Source organism: Emydura macquarii, unplaced genomic scaffold (assembly GCF_026122565.2).
Source record: "Emydura macquarii macquarii isolate MOO-44397 ecotype Brisbane River unplaced genomic scaffold, CSIRO-AGI_Emac_v2 contig_321, whole genome shotgun sequence".
NCBI lineage: Eukaryota > Metazoa > Chordata > Testudines > Chelidae > Emydura > Emydura macquarii.
In genome coordinates this window covers 64-15,107 of record NW_027130458.1, presented here as the reverse complement: position 1 = coordinate 15,107, position 15,044 = coordinate 64, and the positions used below count along the sequence as shown (strand labels likewise).

The following is a 15,044-nucleotide window of genomic DNA, read 5'->3' as shown; positions in this document are numbered from 1 at the left end:
GGGCAACAGTCTCAAGTTGCAGGGCGGGAGGTCTTAGTTGGACATTAGGAAAAAGTTTTTTACTAGGAGGGTGGTTAAGCACTGGAATGGGTTACCTAGGAGGTGGTGGAATCTCCATCTTTAGAGGTCTTTAAGCTACGGCTGACAAAGCCCTGGTTGAGATGATATAGCTGAGGTTAGTCCTTCTTTGAGCAGGGGGTTGGACTAGATGACCTCCTGAGGTCCCTTCCAACTCTATGATTCTATGATTCTATAACCCCTTTGAGAGAAACACAAGCCTACTAAAACATCCCAAATGAACCGGGGTTCTTCTTCCCTTTCAGCTCACCATCTGGGCCCTGTTCCCAGTCCCTTTCATTAATTATGAGAGTCTTTCTTGGTCCAGGATAGAGCCTCTAGCCTGCTTTTCCTGGAGTACCATTCTCAGCCCCCTCTGGACCTTACACCTTCTCTGCTCCAATACAGAACAGTGCACCCAGGCTGGTTCCCCTGGATTACCCAGCCTCCTGCAGACTCTGACTCAGAGCCTTCTACAGGACCAAGCCTGTTTGTCTCACTCAGCCCTTTTATAAGGCCTAGGTGTCTATTAAGCTATCACCAAACCTCTTAGTCCCACCCCCTCAGGCTGGAAAGCAGCTAATTAATTATGGCACAAGTAAGGCTGGGCCCATTTCCCTGTAAAGGGGCGAGTCAAGCTGCGTCAGTCTACAGTATAGCCAAGCTCGCCTCTATTCAAAAACTCACTGAGCCAGGTCCCCCAAAAGAGTCACAGGAGTGAAATGTCTGGAAGCTGGATAGAAAGTTAAAAAATATAATAGAGGCTCAAAATTAAATATATATCCCAAATTAAAAAGAATAGTAAGAGGACAAAAAAAATGGAAAAGAAATTGATATACACCAGCCTTGTCACTTCCAATGGAATCCCTAACACACTTTAAACCAAATGCACTGCTTTAGATAAAACAGATTTTAAGTGACTACAAGTCAGGAGGAAAACAAGTCAGATTTGCTCAAGATAAAACAAGAAGCAAAATGCATTCTAAACTAAGCTGAACACTTTCAGCAACCTTACCATCTTAGAAGATTCTCACTCCAGGCTGGCTGGTCTGCTTCCAGCCAGACCTTTCCCCTGTGATCAGCACTTCAGCTGCTTGGTTGTGTTTGTAGATAGAGGTGGAAGAGAGCACGAACAGCAAAATCTCTCTCCTTTTTAACATGTTCCTTCTCCCCGCCCTGGGGCCTCGCCTCCCCTTTTAGGGTCGGGTGACAGAGAGTGTCCGTGCATGGTTCCTTCCATGCCCTCAGTCACTGTGGTCTTTTGTTGACGTCTAGGCCAGTCCTTTGTTCTTGGAATGCTGAGCTGGGGTACTCTATACAAGTCCTAATGAGGTTGCAATGGCTCTTTGTAGGGTGCGCAAGATCATTGTAACGCGAGGCCAGCTTAGCATGGCAAGACTAGGCCCTGGAGCAAGAGCAGGCTTTATGAGCAAAAGTAGGCCTCCTGAGCCAGGCCTCGGAGCTGGAAATACCATTGAGGCCTGGAAATACCCTTGGGATGAAAACAGAAGTAGGCTGACTGCAGAACCAGTTTAAACCAGCTAAGGGCCAGCTTTAGCAGTAAACAACTAACCACAGCTCATTGTAGATTGGTCCCTAGCTAACTGCCAATAGAAACAATAACAAGTGTTAAGGCCCAATCCCTAAGCGGATTGAAATATAACCAATGAGCTTATTTCTAGAATCAGGAAGAGGGGTATATTAGAGACCCCCGGGTGCCACCCTGCCCAAGACTCTCTGTAGATCCGTCAGGGTACTAGCGGATGCTACATGGCAGGCCGACTCCTTGCTTGCAGCTCACTTACAGGATGGTAACGGGCTTCCCCATCCTCATTGTGGTAAGTGCCTAGGTCGCACTGCTAGCAACTTGCTAATAGCTTAAGATTTGTAACTCTCATAGCTTAAGCGCTGTTTGAATAAACAATTGTGTGGGCACTTGTTCTCCGCTGCTCCTTTCTCAACACCAAGATCTCAAATAACGAACCCTCCATCTCGGCAGAGCACACTCTTTAGCTTTGCAGAATTTTGCCTAGATTTGTCTCAAACCGTTAGACACATATTTGGGAAATTTACATAGTGAAGCCTCATAACCATACACAATATTGCAACAAACAGGAGGGAGCAATCAGAATTACATGAGCTCCGTCCCTCTTGAACTTCAGCAGGACCTTCAGCAGGAGAGGCCACAGTGGGGGAAGGCATAAAGAAGGTCCTAGTCCCACGGGAGGAGGAGGAGGGCATTGCCCAGAGAGTGCTGTCCTATCCCTGCCCTGAAACAGAATCACAGACACTTCTCCTTCTGGTAAGTGGTGAACAGATCTGTGGATGGTGTTCCCCACTGTGTGAATAAGTCGTGAAGTACTGACAGGTGCATCTCCCATTTGTGGTCATGCAGGAATGTGCGAGTGAGCTTGTCCCCTGTCCTGTTTTGTGTTTCCAAGAAGTCAGCCGTGGACAAGGTGACTTTGTGAGAGATGCACTAGTTCCATAGTTTAATTGCCTCTGTGCAAAGAGAGGGTGATCTGCCCACTCTTTCCCCCTCTCAGCAGTTGACATAATAGATGCAAACTATGTTGTCCATTATGATCTTTATATTGTGGCAAGGGTGGCTTGTTCAGCCCTTTTGTGGGTACTGTGCCCTCTTCTGCTACGGCTATGCTATGCCTGGGTGGGAGCGGGGGGGGGGGGGGCCTGGTCTTGCCCTCTGCCCCGACCCAGGGACCCTGTGTGGAGTAGTCTCCCAACTGCCCAGTCCATGACTTACTCCCTTCCCTGGGTCACCTGTCCTTGGCCCCACTGCTTGCAGTCTGCTTCCTGGAACTGGGTGGGGAAGGGTTCTCCCTCAGGCCTGTGCCTTGGGTCCCTGGCCGTAGCCAAACAGATACCCCCTCTTGTCTCTGGTACCTTTTGGGGTTATAGAATGTGGCAGTTGCTGCTCCAAGTTCTGTAGCAGCTTTGCTTTGCTTTTGCTCCGCTCCGCTTCCACTTCTGCTTCCCCTTCTAACTCCCTTCCAGCTGTCCCCATCTGCCTGACAGGGAGGCTTTTAACTGCTGGGGCAAGCTCCTTGATTGGCCTCAGCTGGCCTAATTGCCCCGGAGTAGCCCCAGCTGGATCACCCAGGGAACAGGGATTTGTTAATTCTGGGGCTAATATAGATTCCCTCCACTACTTACCTGTAGCCATCAGGTCTGGCCCTGTCACAATATGCAATCCTATTATCAGTTAAAGACAGTAGGCACTGGCATTCCTGACCTCTCTCAACTCTAGAAGATTGATATGCAGGGATATCTCCACAGGTGACCACTTGCCTTGCACTGTGAGGCTATTTAAATGCTCACCCCATCCTACGAGGTGATGTCTGGAGAAAGGGGATCCCTTTGCCTGCATTGGCAGCTTCTTCCACCAGTCTAGGGAGTTCCTGATCCTGATGGGCAGCGACAGGGATTTTCCTAGTCTGTCAACTGACCCAAACCACAGCTGCAGGCAGCGCATGTGAAATCTGGTGTGTGGAATCACCACCAGGCTGGCTGCCATATGCCCCAGGAGCTGGAGGCACACCTGCTGGCACCTGAGGGCTGCATTAAGCTGTGTATATAAGCAATACCAGGGATAGAAACTTGTCTTGAGGTAGGAAGGCTTTAGTCTGTATCATGTCTAGGTCGGCCCCTATGAATTCTACATCATACTGGTGATCATAGCCATTGTGAAATGCATGTCTAGAGAACACATGAGAAGTTGTGCATGGATGCTGGAAAGTATGTTCTCTAGGCCCTGTTAAAGGCAGGTCATTTGAAGATAGCCTACCTGAAGAGAAACTTCTGCAGATAGGAGGTGACATTTCTCTTCATGGTGGGCCCTTGTGTGTCTTACAAAAGGAATCTATTAGCATCCTGAGTGAAATCCTAACACAGAGCTGATGGAGACTTCAGAAGGAAACTAACAGGAAAAGGTAAAAAGCCGGGGAAAGGGCACACTGTTTTCAGGTGAAGGTCCAAGGTTTAGTCTGGGATATTGAGGAGTGCAGAGACACACCCTGGCATCCTTCAATCTGTGAGGACAAGGTGCCAGTAGGCTTGATTTTAGGAAGGGAGGGATCTCAAGCAACGTGGCTAAAAATGCTGGGAAAAGGACTAGAGATAAACTAGCCTGTAGGAGACAGGAGAATGCCTTGTGGGTTAAGTTTAGACTCTAAAAAGCATGTGGGTTGTTGTCTCACTGTGATGCTGATAGCAAGCTACAAATCTCTAGCAGGTAATGCACTTACACAGGCAGGGACACACCCAACTGAGTTACAAGAATTCTTTCTCCAGCCATTCATGAACCAACAATAGAGAGGAACCAGCCACTTCCTCTTCAACTCTTCAGCCCTGCACTTCAGAACTGTACCGTCTGGAGCTGGTCAGAAGCCTGGCCAGTGCAAAGTTCAATATTCAGTTTGCTATTTCAAAGGCAAGTCGATGTGCAGCCGCCTTTGTAACCTGAGCAGATTTGCCCACCAGTCCTTCAGTGCACCAGCCCCTCTGGCATTTGCCAGAACTGCCAGATGCCCAGTCCACCCGTGGTCCACCCCTAATGCTCAAGCAGTATCCATTGACTACCATGAGAGAGTAAGCATATAAGCAGTTTGAAGTAGTGGATTCTCTCCTTGTTGGGTGTCAGTGAGCCATTAATGCTGTCTGGCCATTCACACCATTGTTACACCTGACAGGCTGGCTTTGAGGGTTTCCCACCTCACCACATATTTTAGTAATATGCACAGCACCACTTCATCACTTCACGTACAAAGATCATACATACAATCCAACAGGATGTTAATGTTCAACAGAACAAGACTTTCAAATTGAAACCTCCAGACACATTTTGTATCAAAGAATTCTAGGACACTGCTGAATATGGGGATGCAGGGGGCAGCTTTGAGGCACAGAGTGTCACACTCCCTCTCTCTCTCACTTGAATTTTTGTTCATTGATAATATATTTATAGTGCAAACAAGGATAAGTTTACCGAGGTGCTGTGCGTTAACCAGGGGGGTGACCCCACGTTGAACCTTCTAAGCTCGTGTGTACAATTCCTTTGGGAATAGCAAATCTGAGTGTTCTGTGAGTGTGCAGGGGAACAGGAGCTAAGCACTGCAGAGGGACACTCACAGAAAGGCCTGTGAACTTCAGAGTCCACACAAGTCTCAAACTTGTGATTCCATGTCACGTCCCTTCTCTCACTGTAAGGGCATCAGGTTTGCTGCAGATCCAGAGTCTCTTTGTGCCACACTTCGAGCTGCTGACCCAGTTCTCACCAGTCAGATATGCACAGTCGCCTCCTCCTCTTATTGGAAACCTGCAACACAGACAGCAGGGGCTGGAGTCAGGGAGTGCTGGGCATTCCCCATCACTTACACACACAGGCAGGTCAGCAAAGGGAGGAGCTGCAAGCAGGGACATCTGTCCCAATTCAGACTCCTCCTTGGCAAAAGGAGAAAGTAAGAGTGTAGGAAGATAGCAGGTACTGCAGGGCAGGGAGAGGGAGCAGGGGCTGGGGGCTGAAGAACAACAGCTGGGACTTCCAGTGATCTCTTTATGCTGGGTAGATATTTGGCATGACTTGCCTGCCACTCAGCTTTGCCTGATGCTCTCACCTAGACCCAGATTTCTCTCCAGTCCCATTTGGCCCAAAGGGGAGAGATTCCACAGGCCTCTCTCACATGGCAGCAAACAGCTGCAGCTCCCCATGGAAAAGAGTTTGATACAATCCTCCCCAGGCAGCTCCGGGACTGTCAGAGTGTTGTGAGCCGGTTTTAGACCCTACAAGCCATCAGGACAGACTCTTAATAGTGAAATGAGACAACACTGCACTGGGATCTCAAATGCTGGTGGAATATCGGTTTTAATCTATGAAAACCAAATACCAATAAGAAAACACACACAAAAACACCCCCAACCCCTTCAAACTTGGTTAGATAAATTCTTTTTCCACTGGCAGCACAGTGACACCTGTGAGCTAACACTGACAACGTTACTACAGGGAAAGGGACTCACCAGAGGTCGAATTCGGTGCCGTTGGGCCATCTCCAGGGCTGGCCCGGCTCCCTCTGGAGGCCGATCCAACGGTCAAAAAAGTCCTTATAGCGCAGCAGGAAATCCTGCAAAATAAGACAAACCTGACTATATTTAGGCCCCTGGCTGTGGTGCTCACCTGCCCTGTGGCTCTACGTGGCCACTGCTCAGAAGTTCAGGTTTGGATGGGCCACCCGTAGTTTGCCAGCTGAGAGCACCAGGTCCGACAACACCAGCTCAGCCCGGGCCCCAGGGAGGCTGAGAACAAGTCAATCTAATAATCCAGCTGTGAGTCACAAGACAGGATTCTGCTAGACCAACAGTTCTTCCCTCCACCAGCCCCTTCTAGGTTTGGAAGGGGTCAGAGCTGGCCAGCGAAGGGCCATCAGGACAGCAGCTGGCAGCTCCGCCCTGTGACAGCAACCTCGGCCAGTGAGCCAATCGCTGGCCGAGAATCCCAGTTTGGTGGAAGCCTCATCAGACTGGGACCTGCTCAGCTGGGAGCCTGGGGACACGTGCAGGAGCTGGGGGCTGCTCAGTGGCCATCTTCAGCCCCCTCTATCTCCATCCCCACATCCGTGTTTACATGGACAGACCTGCCCCTGCCCTTCTCCAGTCTGGGCAACTCTGGCATTGCTGGCACCTGCCAGGCTCCTTCCCAGCACTTTGCACATAACGTCCCCCGCTCAGACTAACAGGCAGGATCTGCTCTGAGGAAGGGCTGAGCTCACTCCCAGCAGAGCCCAGGAGCCTTAGTGCTTCCCCGGGACAAGGAGCCCCCCCCATGGAGTCACTGTCTGTGGTGAGCTGGGGAGGCAGGTTCTCGACAGACAGCCAGTGGCCAGGACCAGCCCAGTCCTACAGAGACGGATCCTCCCACCAAGGGTTCTGGGGAAGAGGAGGGTGGGCTGGGAGTGAGGGATCCCTGTGACCCCTGACTGTGAGCCCAGCTCTAGCCAGGGCTGGGATTCGGCTGCCAGAAACACTCTCAGGTTTCCCAGCATAAGAGGCAACAGGGCAATTTCTGGGACCCGGGGCTGAGCCCAGCCTGATTCCAGCCCTGCCAAGCCCCATCTGCTGGGATAAAGCATCTGCCGCTCACTCACCTTTTCCTGCTCACTGTCAATCCCAGCCAGGGAGGCGCTGAGTGAAGAGCACTGGCTCTGGCTGTAGGTCCAGTTCCCTTCAGTCTCTGAGAAATAATAGCATTTCCCTCGGTATCCGATCCAGCCCTCGGGGCAGCAGGGCCCAGCAAGGGATGCCCGAGCAGCCAGAGGTGGTTTGGATTTTTCCACTGAAAATCACGTAAGTAATACAGGGTCAGAAACTGTGTCCAACCAGCCTGATTCTGTATCTGAGCAAATGAGGGGAGAGACTCCCTCAGACCCAGGCAGCTGGCTCCTTACACCCCTGGCAGCTGTGCTGAGTGAGGAAATAGGCCATTTGAAACAAGATGGGCAACTGACCCCCTCCTCCTTAATGGCTTAGTTTTAGTGGTCCAATTAACTGAAATTGCAGCTAACAAACAACCAAGACCAGGGTGTGATAACACCAGATGAACCATGAAGGCGTGGAGCAGGAAGGTAGGGGGAGTATTACCCAGTGGCTGACACAGACGAATATTCAAACCAAATAAAAATGAAGATTGTGTGGGACGTTGGGTCAGCTAACCCAGGGATATCCTGCTAACACAGCCAGCTGGCTCCCCAGCCAGGCTCTGTGCTTTAGAGCTGTATGTTGGGATGAAGATGGGATTGGACTCACATTAGAGAACAAACCCCAACAGCACTAATCTGTGCAAGGGACAGGCTCCCAGAGAATCTGATGCTAGAGCCAGCCCAGCAGAGATTTGCTCAGTGTAGGAGTCTGTACCCGTGAGAATTCAAGCGATGTTCCCAGCCCTGGGTGGGAGGGACTAGCACAGCTCAGCGAATGTTATCCTGTGCTTAAAAGAAGCCTGTGCAGAGTATTAGGAGCCATGTGAATTAGTTTTACAAAGTGCTGTTTGCAGAGACATGAATAGCCACTAGGTGGCACCAGATGCTCAGAAATGGGAACCGTCTGTGAGTTTAAGAGGTGAGTTAAAAAGGTTCAGTGCCCAAGTCAGCCTTTAAAGAGACGGTTCAGCTGGGACCTGCCCCAACAGCCTTCAGCAAGTGAGTCTGTCCCAACTCACAGGGAGATTCAGGGGGAACTCGACTCTGGTAACCTCCTTTTGAAAGCTCCACCCCCGCCTTCTTCCCCCAGTGCAGTGGCAGGGACGGGGTTATGCAAATTCCTTGTAAATTCTCCCTGAAGAGCAGCGTGGGGGGGCAGGCCCCCGGATGCTGGCTTGCGGTGGGGTGGCAGGTTGGCCCTTTAGGACACACAGGAGGCTCTGATGACCCCCGCCCACTGTGAAAGACCAGCCCGGAGCGCAGCTACCCACCGCTCCAGCCCCGCAGCCCGCAACCTTCATGACATGCCCCTCGACTCTGGCTACCTCCTTCTGAAAACCCCACTCACCCACCACCCGTCATGACGGGCCAAACTGCAGGAGGGGGGTCACGCCTGGCCGACCCTTCACAACAGATGGATGGCTGGAGATGCATGAGGCTCTGAGGGGCACCCCAACGCCTCCTCCCACACAAGTTGTGAAGGGCCGGCCCACTGCCCCCATCCGAGTTGGCACTGAGGTGCAGGCCTGCAGGGGGTAGGCGGGTGGTGTGTGCTAGGTAAGTGCTGGGATCGGGGGGTGTCGGAGCCAAGCCTGCATTTGAGTCTGCCCCACCGCGCACCTCATGCCCCTCCGCAGGTACAAACCCCCCTCCCTGGGGTACCTGGGGGAGGCGCTGAGACCCCTCCTGCCTTACGCAAAGAGGGACGTGAGGCGGGGGGAAGGTGCAAATGTGAGCTTGTCCCCCAGGTGCCGGAGACCCTCAAAACACCACTGTCTCTGAAATTTAACCCTGGGTCTAACACTAAGGACACATCTGAAGAGCCAGTGCAGTAGGTTAATGCTCAGAGGCAGAGTTATTATGTCTAACAGCTAAGTCAGGACAAACCATTTTAGACCCACTGGATTCACTGGTTAGTCACTTCCCTGCCTCCCCAGAAACAGGGGAGCAGAGACTGGGTGGGCCAGGCACTTACCTGCTAGAAATGCTGCTAGGGTAGTGATGATGATCAGAACTAGGACTGTAACTGGCACAAGGACTTGCCAGGAAGCACATTTCCTGAGCTTGACGTTAGACCCAGAGCCTGAAAGAGACAAAGTCTGAGAGCTTCTGGAGAGCAAACACATTAACAGGATCAGTGCCTGAGTGTTGGTCCAGCAAGTCTCTATTGTGACTCTCAGAGTGCGTCCCTCCCCTATCTGTGTACAGACAGTAACTACAGCCCCCAGTCCAAGGGCTAAACACAATAATAAACTCGCCCAGTCCCAAATCACCCCCAACTCTCCCAATCAGCACATAGTTAAATGGCTCCTAGGACTAAAAGATACCACTTGACTGTTGAATTTCTCCCACTGCTCCTGCATAGACACTCAGATCTGCTACCCCGGCTCACAGTTGACCAGAGGAGAGAAGTTCTGGGAATGTGTCACTCACTAACCTTTTTTCTGGCCTCAACTGGGAAGAAGCAGATTGAAAAAATAATCAGACTTTCCCCACACACTCAATGCTGCACCTGCTGCTGTACCATTTCAGTGATGACACTACCTAGGCCAGAGAGGGGAGCTTCTTTCTGAGTAGCTATTCCACCTCCCACAGAGGCGATAGTGAGGTTGAAGGGAGAATTCTTCTGGCAGCCTAGTCCTCTCTACACTATGGGTTAGATTGGTTTAAACTGAATCTTTCAAAGCTGTGGATTTTTCACACCCTTGAGTGAAGTAGTCTGTTATATCGACCTGATTTCCTTGTCCCTGCCTACTCCAGCTGCACCCAACCTCCTGGATTATGTCAGGCAGTCAAAGACCAGTCAGAGGTTGGGCCACTCACCCCCTGCCTCTCCCTTTAGCTCATGCAAAATCCACCTGGTGTCATAGCTGCCTGAAGACATCCCCAGCACAGACTGCAGCCTCTGACCATCTGAGAAACACAAGGTTCAGTTTTTCTATTTGCAGCTACATTATCATCAGGTTCACAGCATTTAACAGAGGAGTCACTGGGAGACCTTGGGGGGAGCCATCCTGGAACAGACCCACTGAGTTTTCTAAGGCTTCTTCTCTAGATCTAAGTGCAGTTACATAAGGGGAGAATAGCAAAGGCATTAGATGTACAACAGGAAGATCTTTCTATCTTCTTCCTGCCCCACATACAGAAACCTCTATGCTGAGAGTCAGAAGCAAGCCCCAGGTCCCCCGGACTAAGGACTGGCCTCTCTGCTCCTGGCCCAGAGTTCACACAAGGGTCCGATCTCTCAGACTCCCTGCAACCATTGACTCTCTGTGTCTGAAGAAAGTTTCCTTTGAAATCTTGATTCTCAGGACAGAGAGGGGATTTTCCATCAGTGACAGTGACACACCAACAAAGGGGTACTCAGGGGAATGATCCCTGGCCGACCCCTTGGGAGATGAAGCTTCCAGCTCCAGCATGTGTGAGATTTGGAGATCTCAACATCCCCATCTCCCTCTTTCTGCACAGTAGCTTTAGGAAGAGCTTTCCCCAGAGCTCTGGGCCACATATCACAGGCAAAGCAGCTGCACCAGCAGAAATGCAGGAGCAGATGGTGTTACCTGCCACCCCCAGACTTGGGTTCATTTTCATGCACACGCAGGGTCTTGCTTCCATACAATGGTTCAGGTGTGCACCTCTCACTTTTCACAGAGAACAAAAGTGATGTGGACCAGAGGGAGAGGGGACCAGGATTTCAGCGGGGTAGCAACCTCTGCCCACTGCAAGACCTTTGGCCAAATGCAGGCACACGATGTAGAAGCAGCAGAGACAAGCTGGGTACCTGTTCCATAGGAGCTCACTGGCACACTCAGTTTCCTGCTGCACCCACACGTGGTAGTTTGAACAGTTTCAGACACCGCTGAAAGCGTGTCCCCTTCTGGACATGCCTCAGTGACTCTGCCCAGCCTCTTTCCATCGCCTGGCTCCCATCTTTTCTCCACAGGTTCACACTGGTTAAGGGCCTCCTTTAGCTGCTGTTCCACATCAGTGGGACACCCTCCTTTTTCCATCTCTCCTCTCACACCACAAGCCTGGAACACATGCTGGACTCCAATCAGCTCCATCTCAGGGGCCATGACATCTGATTCAGGGCTTGTCTATATTCAGATCTGCACTGATTTAGTTTACTGTCTGAAGTTAACCGGTGCAAGTGTTTGAACCAGGCTGATTTGATTCAGCTTAAGTCTTTTAGGAAGAGTTTGAAGATAAACTGAAATAGGAGTGTCCACATACACACTTGCACCAGTTTCACTCCACTAAGTAGATGCAGATATATGTGAAGACGAGTCCTCAGAGCCTACAGGGTGGGTTCCAAGCTGTGCCAGATGTCCCAGCCCGACTGCCAGGTGCCCTCAATGGTTCTGTTCACCATCAGAAAAAAACAATTCTTTACATAATTTTTAAAAAGGAAAAAACAAACAAACAAACAAATAAACCTGTTTAAAATGAAGTCTGAATTTAATACATAATATGTTAAGGGCTAAGCTTATTATAATCTATTAAAAGATTTAAATAGAAACTCAATATGTTGAATCCATGAGCCCATATAAAACACTTTGAGATAAAGGCAGCTTTCCTATATAAAAGAAAAAAAATCAAGTGAAAAACTTCTCACTTTTCATGTCAAGCTTTATACATAAGGCACAATAGGCCATGTACTGTATAAAGGGCTTGATCCTCTGAGGGACCCAGGGGCTATGCTAGTGGATGCACGTTTGTTTAATACAAATAAATGTCATGTGAGCTTTGTGTTTATTTATAGTCCAGTTACCATCCTAATGCAACTTGACACACGTCACCAGCAAAAAGTTAATTATCTAGTAAATGAGCAAGATCTCCTCCTCTCCTAACACACTAAATTCTATCATGTGCAATGAATACGAATCAGTAAATATTAAGCTTTTATTGCATCAATAGATGTCTCTAGTCACAGTGTGACATTACCAGCCTAGCCAGGAAGAGATGCACCAGATCCAGTGTGAAGGCTCTGGTCAGTCACAGAGCGACCTGGGTTAACGGTTACCAGTGAGAAACCCCTTTTCTTCAGCACATAACTGAAGTACAAGTGGAAAAGTGGATCGACATCAACCCTGGACAAGCCTCTGCCCCGCAGCCCGATTAAACTCTCAGCCCCAGCTGCTCTGCGGGCAGTAACTGGGGGGCAATGAAAGGGACAGTCTGCCCCGCCCCCTGCCAGTGACGGGGGGCAATGGAGAGGGAGGCCCCCCAGGGGCAGCAAAGGCAGCTCTGCTGTGCGTGGGGGAGCGGAGAGCAGAGAGGGGGCCTCTGCCGCGAAGGGGACGAGGAGCCGTAAGAGGGAAACCCAAGGGGCTAGAGCCGACGCTGGGTTCGGGGTCGGGCTCCTTCCAGCGGGGGTGGGGGGCAGCGTCCCAGGCCCCCGCTCCCATCCCATTAGGTGGAGTCTGCCGGACACACCCCGCCGTCCAGGAAAAGAACAAGACCAGCCGAGCCGCGGGAAGTTCCGAGCTGCGGCGGGACCATAGAACCCCGTCTGTCACTCACGCGAGTCCCGACTCAGTTGCACGTGGCGCTGCCTAGTTCCGAGCTGCGGAGCCCAGGTGGACTCGGGCAGGTTTTGCCCGCGAGCCGGACAGTTCCCGCGCGAGTCCCGGGATTCGGGTTTGGTCGCGGCCCCGGTCGCTGCTTTGCTGCTTTTCCAGCCGCTGCTTCTGCGCCCGCCGGCTTCGGGTGCAGCGCAAAATGTTCAACATCTCAAAAACCCAAAACTGCCAGTTCCTGTTTCTAATGTGAGAGACCCAGGTAGGGACGTAAATGAATCGCTGTTCAGCTGCTGAGTTTCTACATTTCTATTTTAAGTCAAACGAGCAAGTGCCTATGGCCCAGCTCTGTGAGACCCCTATGTATGTTCATCTGTCTCCCTGTCTGTGTGTGCCTGTCAGTGTGTGTGTGTGTGTGAGTGTGAATGAAAGTACCAGTTGAAACATGTCAACAAAGTATATTTTATTAACAAGAATCTCTGTAATTGTAGTATTGATACAATGTTGATATTGTTTTCCTAGTGTTTACATTATTGATACTATTTCACTAAAGTAAAGAACAATATTGATGTTGTTACAGTGTTGATACTTTTCTTTTTATTGATACTATTTACCGAATTTCTGTATTCACAATAAACATGGCTTGTTGCCTTATCCCCTGAAAAAGATCCTGTGATATTTGTTATGTGAATAACAGTTGTTTGTCCTCCATTTTGTGTCCCCTTCTTCCCCCCCAATTTGGCACCGTTTCTGGGCAGAGACAAGAAGAGTTGGGAGCAGGAAAAGGTCACATGATCTAGATCTGCCCAGCAACAACTGGGGTATTTAAGGACTGAGCTGGCAGCACTCGGGTGCTACTGCCCTAGTGGTAATCGTACCTGCTGGTGCTGTTCTTGTCGTCTCACCCTGCTCACTAGAAGAAGAGAAGAATTTACCTGCTGTGTTCCTGGTATCCTGTGTCTTTGCTATTCCTGTCCCACTGTTTCTGGTATCCCGTGTCACTGGCCTGTCATCCTGATCCTGGTTCAGTGTGGTGTTCTTCGGCCATTTCTTGCCTCGTGGAGGCTGGAGATCTACCATATTTAGTGATAGGTTTTATTGTTAATTACCCACCTTGGTTTTAATTTGAGGTCCTGGCTTTATGCCTTTGTATTAGATTAACCAACAAGCTTGTTTGTTTATTAACATATTGTCATGTTTATTCATTATACGTCAGTTATTTTATCTCCTGTATGTGGGAGGGTAGGGATCACTGCCGGTGACAGACACAGCAGGGGTGGAACCAGGCAGAGGGCGTCCATGTAAAGATTACCTTCCCTATTCAAATCCCATTTAGGTGAAACAGTTTGCAGCAATTTGTCATCCTCAGATGGTTCCTCCCAGCTTCTGTTCTGGGATGTCTGCCCACATTTGGCTGATCTGTCCCTCCCAGGCTTCAAGCTGATTCTTGGCTGCTTCACTATTTGAGAGCCAGCTCATTATGGGTCCTCTTGTCTGGAGAGACAGATATAATACAGCTTGTTGCCCTCCCTTGGTCTTGGTCTTGGGGTTAACACCACAGATGCATGGGTCAGCTTCCCTATTCTCAGAGTGATTGCCCCAATCTCTCTGCAGACTCAGACAAATGTTTGTCACTTACACAGATCACTGTTCCAATCTTCTCTTCTCAAGGACTCGAAACTTTAAGAAATACAAACACTGAGTCTGAGGTAGTCACATGACTCCAGGAGCCAGAGCCCTAGCCAGGGTCCACAACGTTTATGCCTTAATTGGGCCCTGATGAATCCCACACAGTTCCAACCATACCAGGTTAAGACCTGCCACGTAGCTGGGACTCTGTGCCCCTCAGTTAGGGCAGTATGAATGCATCCCTGCCTGCCCACCCACCTGCCTACATATGCTTTGAGGTTCTGGACCTTGCTCCCTACAAACTCTGGACCTACAACTCAGGAGCATCTGAGAACAGGGGAGCTCCAACATAAAGTGGTTTGTAACATCCATCAGAGCAGCCACACCTGTGATAACATTGGAATCCCAGGGGTCATTCAGAAAGCAATCAGAAATGTAGGACTGGAACGGACCTCGACAGGTCTAGGTCAGTCCCATGCACTGAGGCAGAATTAAGAATTATCTAGATCAGCATTTCTCAAATGCGGCCACCAGCAAATTTTTTTCGACCATGACAGCCACCAAACAATGGGCAGAGATTGGGGGGCAAATCAGTGGCTCCTCCCTTCAGCACCCAGCTCCTGAATAGCTG

General features: G+C 50.2%; 1 protein-coding gene across 1 annotated transcript; it reads right to left on the bottom strand.

Annotated features, from left to right (window-relative positions):
- Positions 1-5,259: 5,259 nt before the first annotated feature.
- On the bottom strand, positions 5,260-11,341 carry LOC137141001 (C-type lectin domain family 2 member D-like). Its single transcript, XM_067529782.1, has 5 exons — positions 11,047-11,341; positions 9,241-9,348; positions 7,215-7,402; positions 6,091-6,194; positions 5,260-5,392 (listed from the first exon to the last, which is right to left on the bottom strand). Exons 1-5 carry the CDS (start codon positions 11,339-11,341, stop codon positions 5,260-5,262), a joined length of 828 nt encoding a protein of 275 aa, XP_067385883.1.
- Between the last annotated feature and the right edge of the window lie 3,703 nt (positions 11,342-15,044).

What these genes read in the sequence shown, in the direction of transcription:
- LOC137141001 (XM_067529782.1), bottom strand. Translation starts at nt 11,341, where the DNA reads ATGGCCCCTGAGATGGAGCTGATTGGAGTCCAGCATGTGTTCCAGGCT. An exon ending in CCTAGCAGCATTTCTAGCAG is followed by an intron (nt 7,403 to 9,240) that starts GTAAGTGCCTGG and finishes CGTGATTTTCAG; the next exon opens with TGGAAAAATCCAAACCACCT. An exon ending in GGCACCGAATTCGACCTCTG is followed by an intron (nt 5,393 to 6,090) that starts GTGAGTCCCTTT and finishes TCTGTGTTGCAG; the next exon opens with GTTTCCAATAAGAGGAGGAG.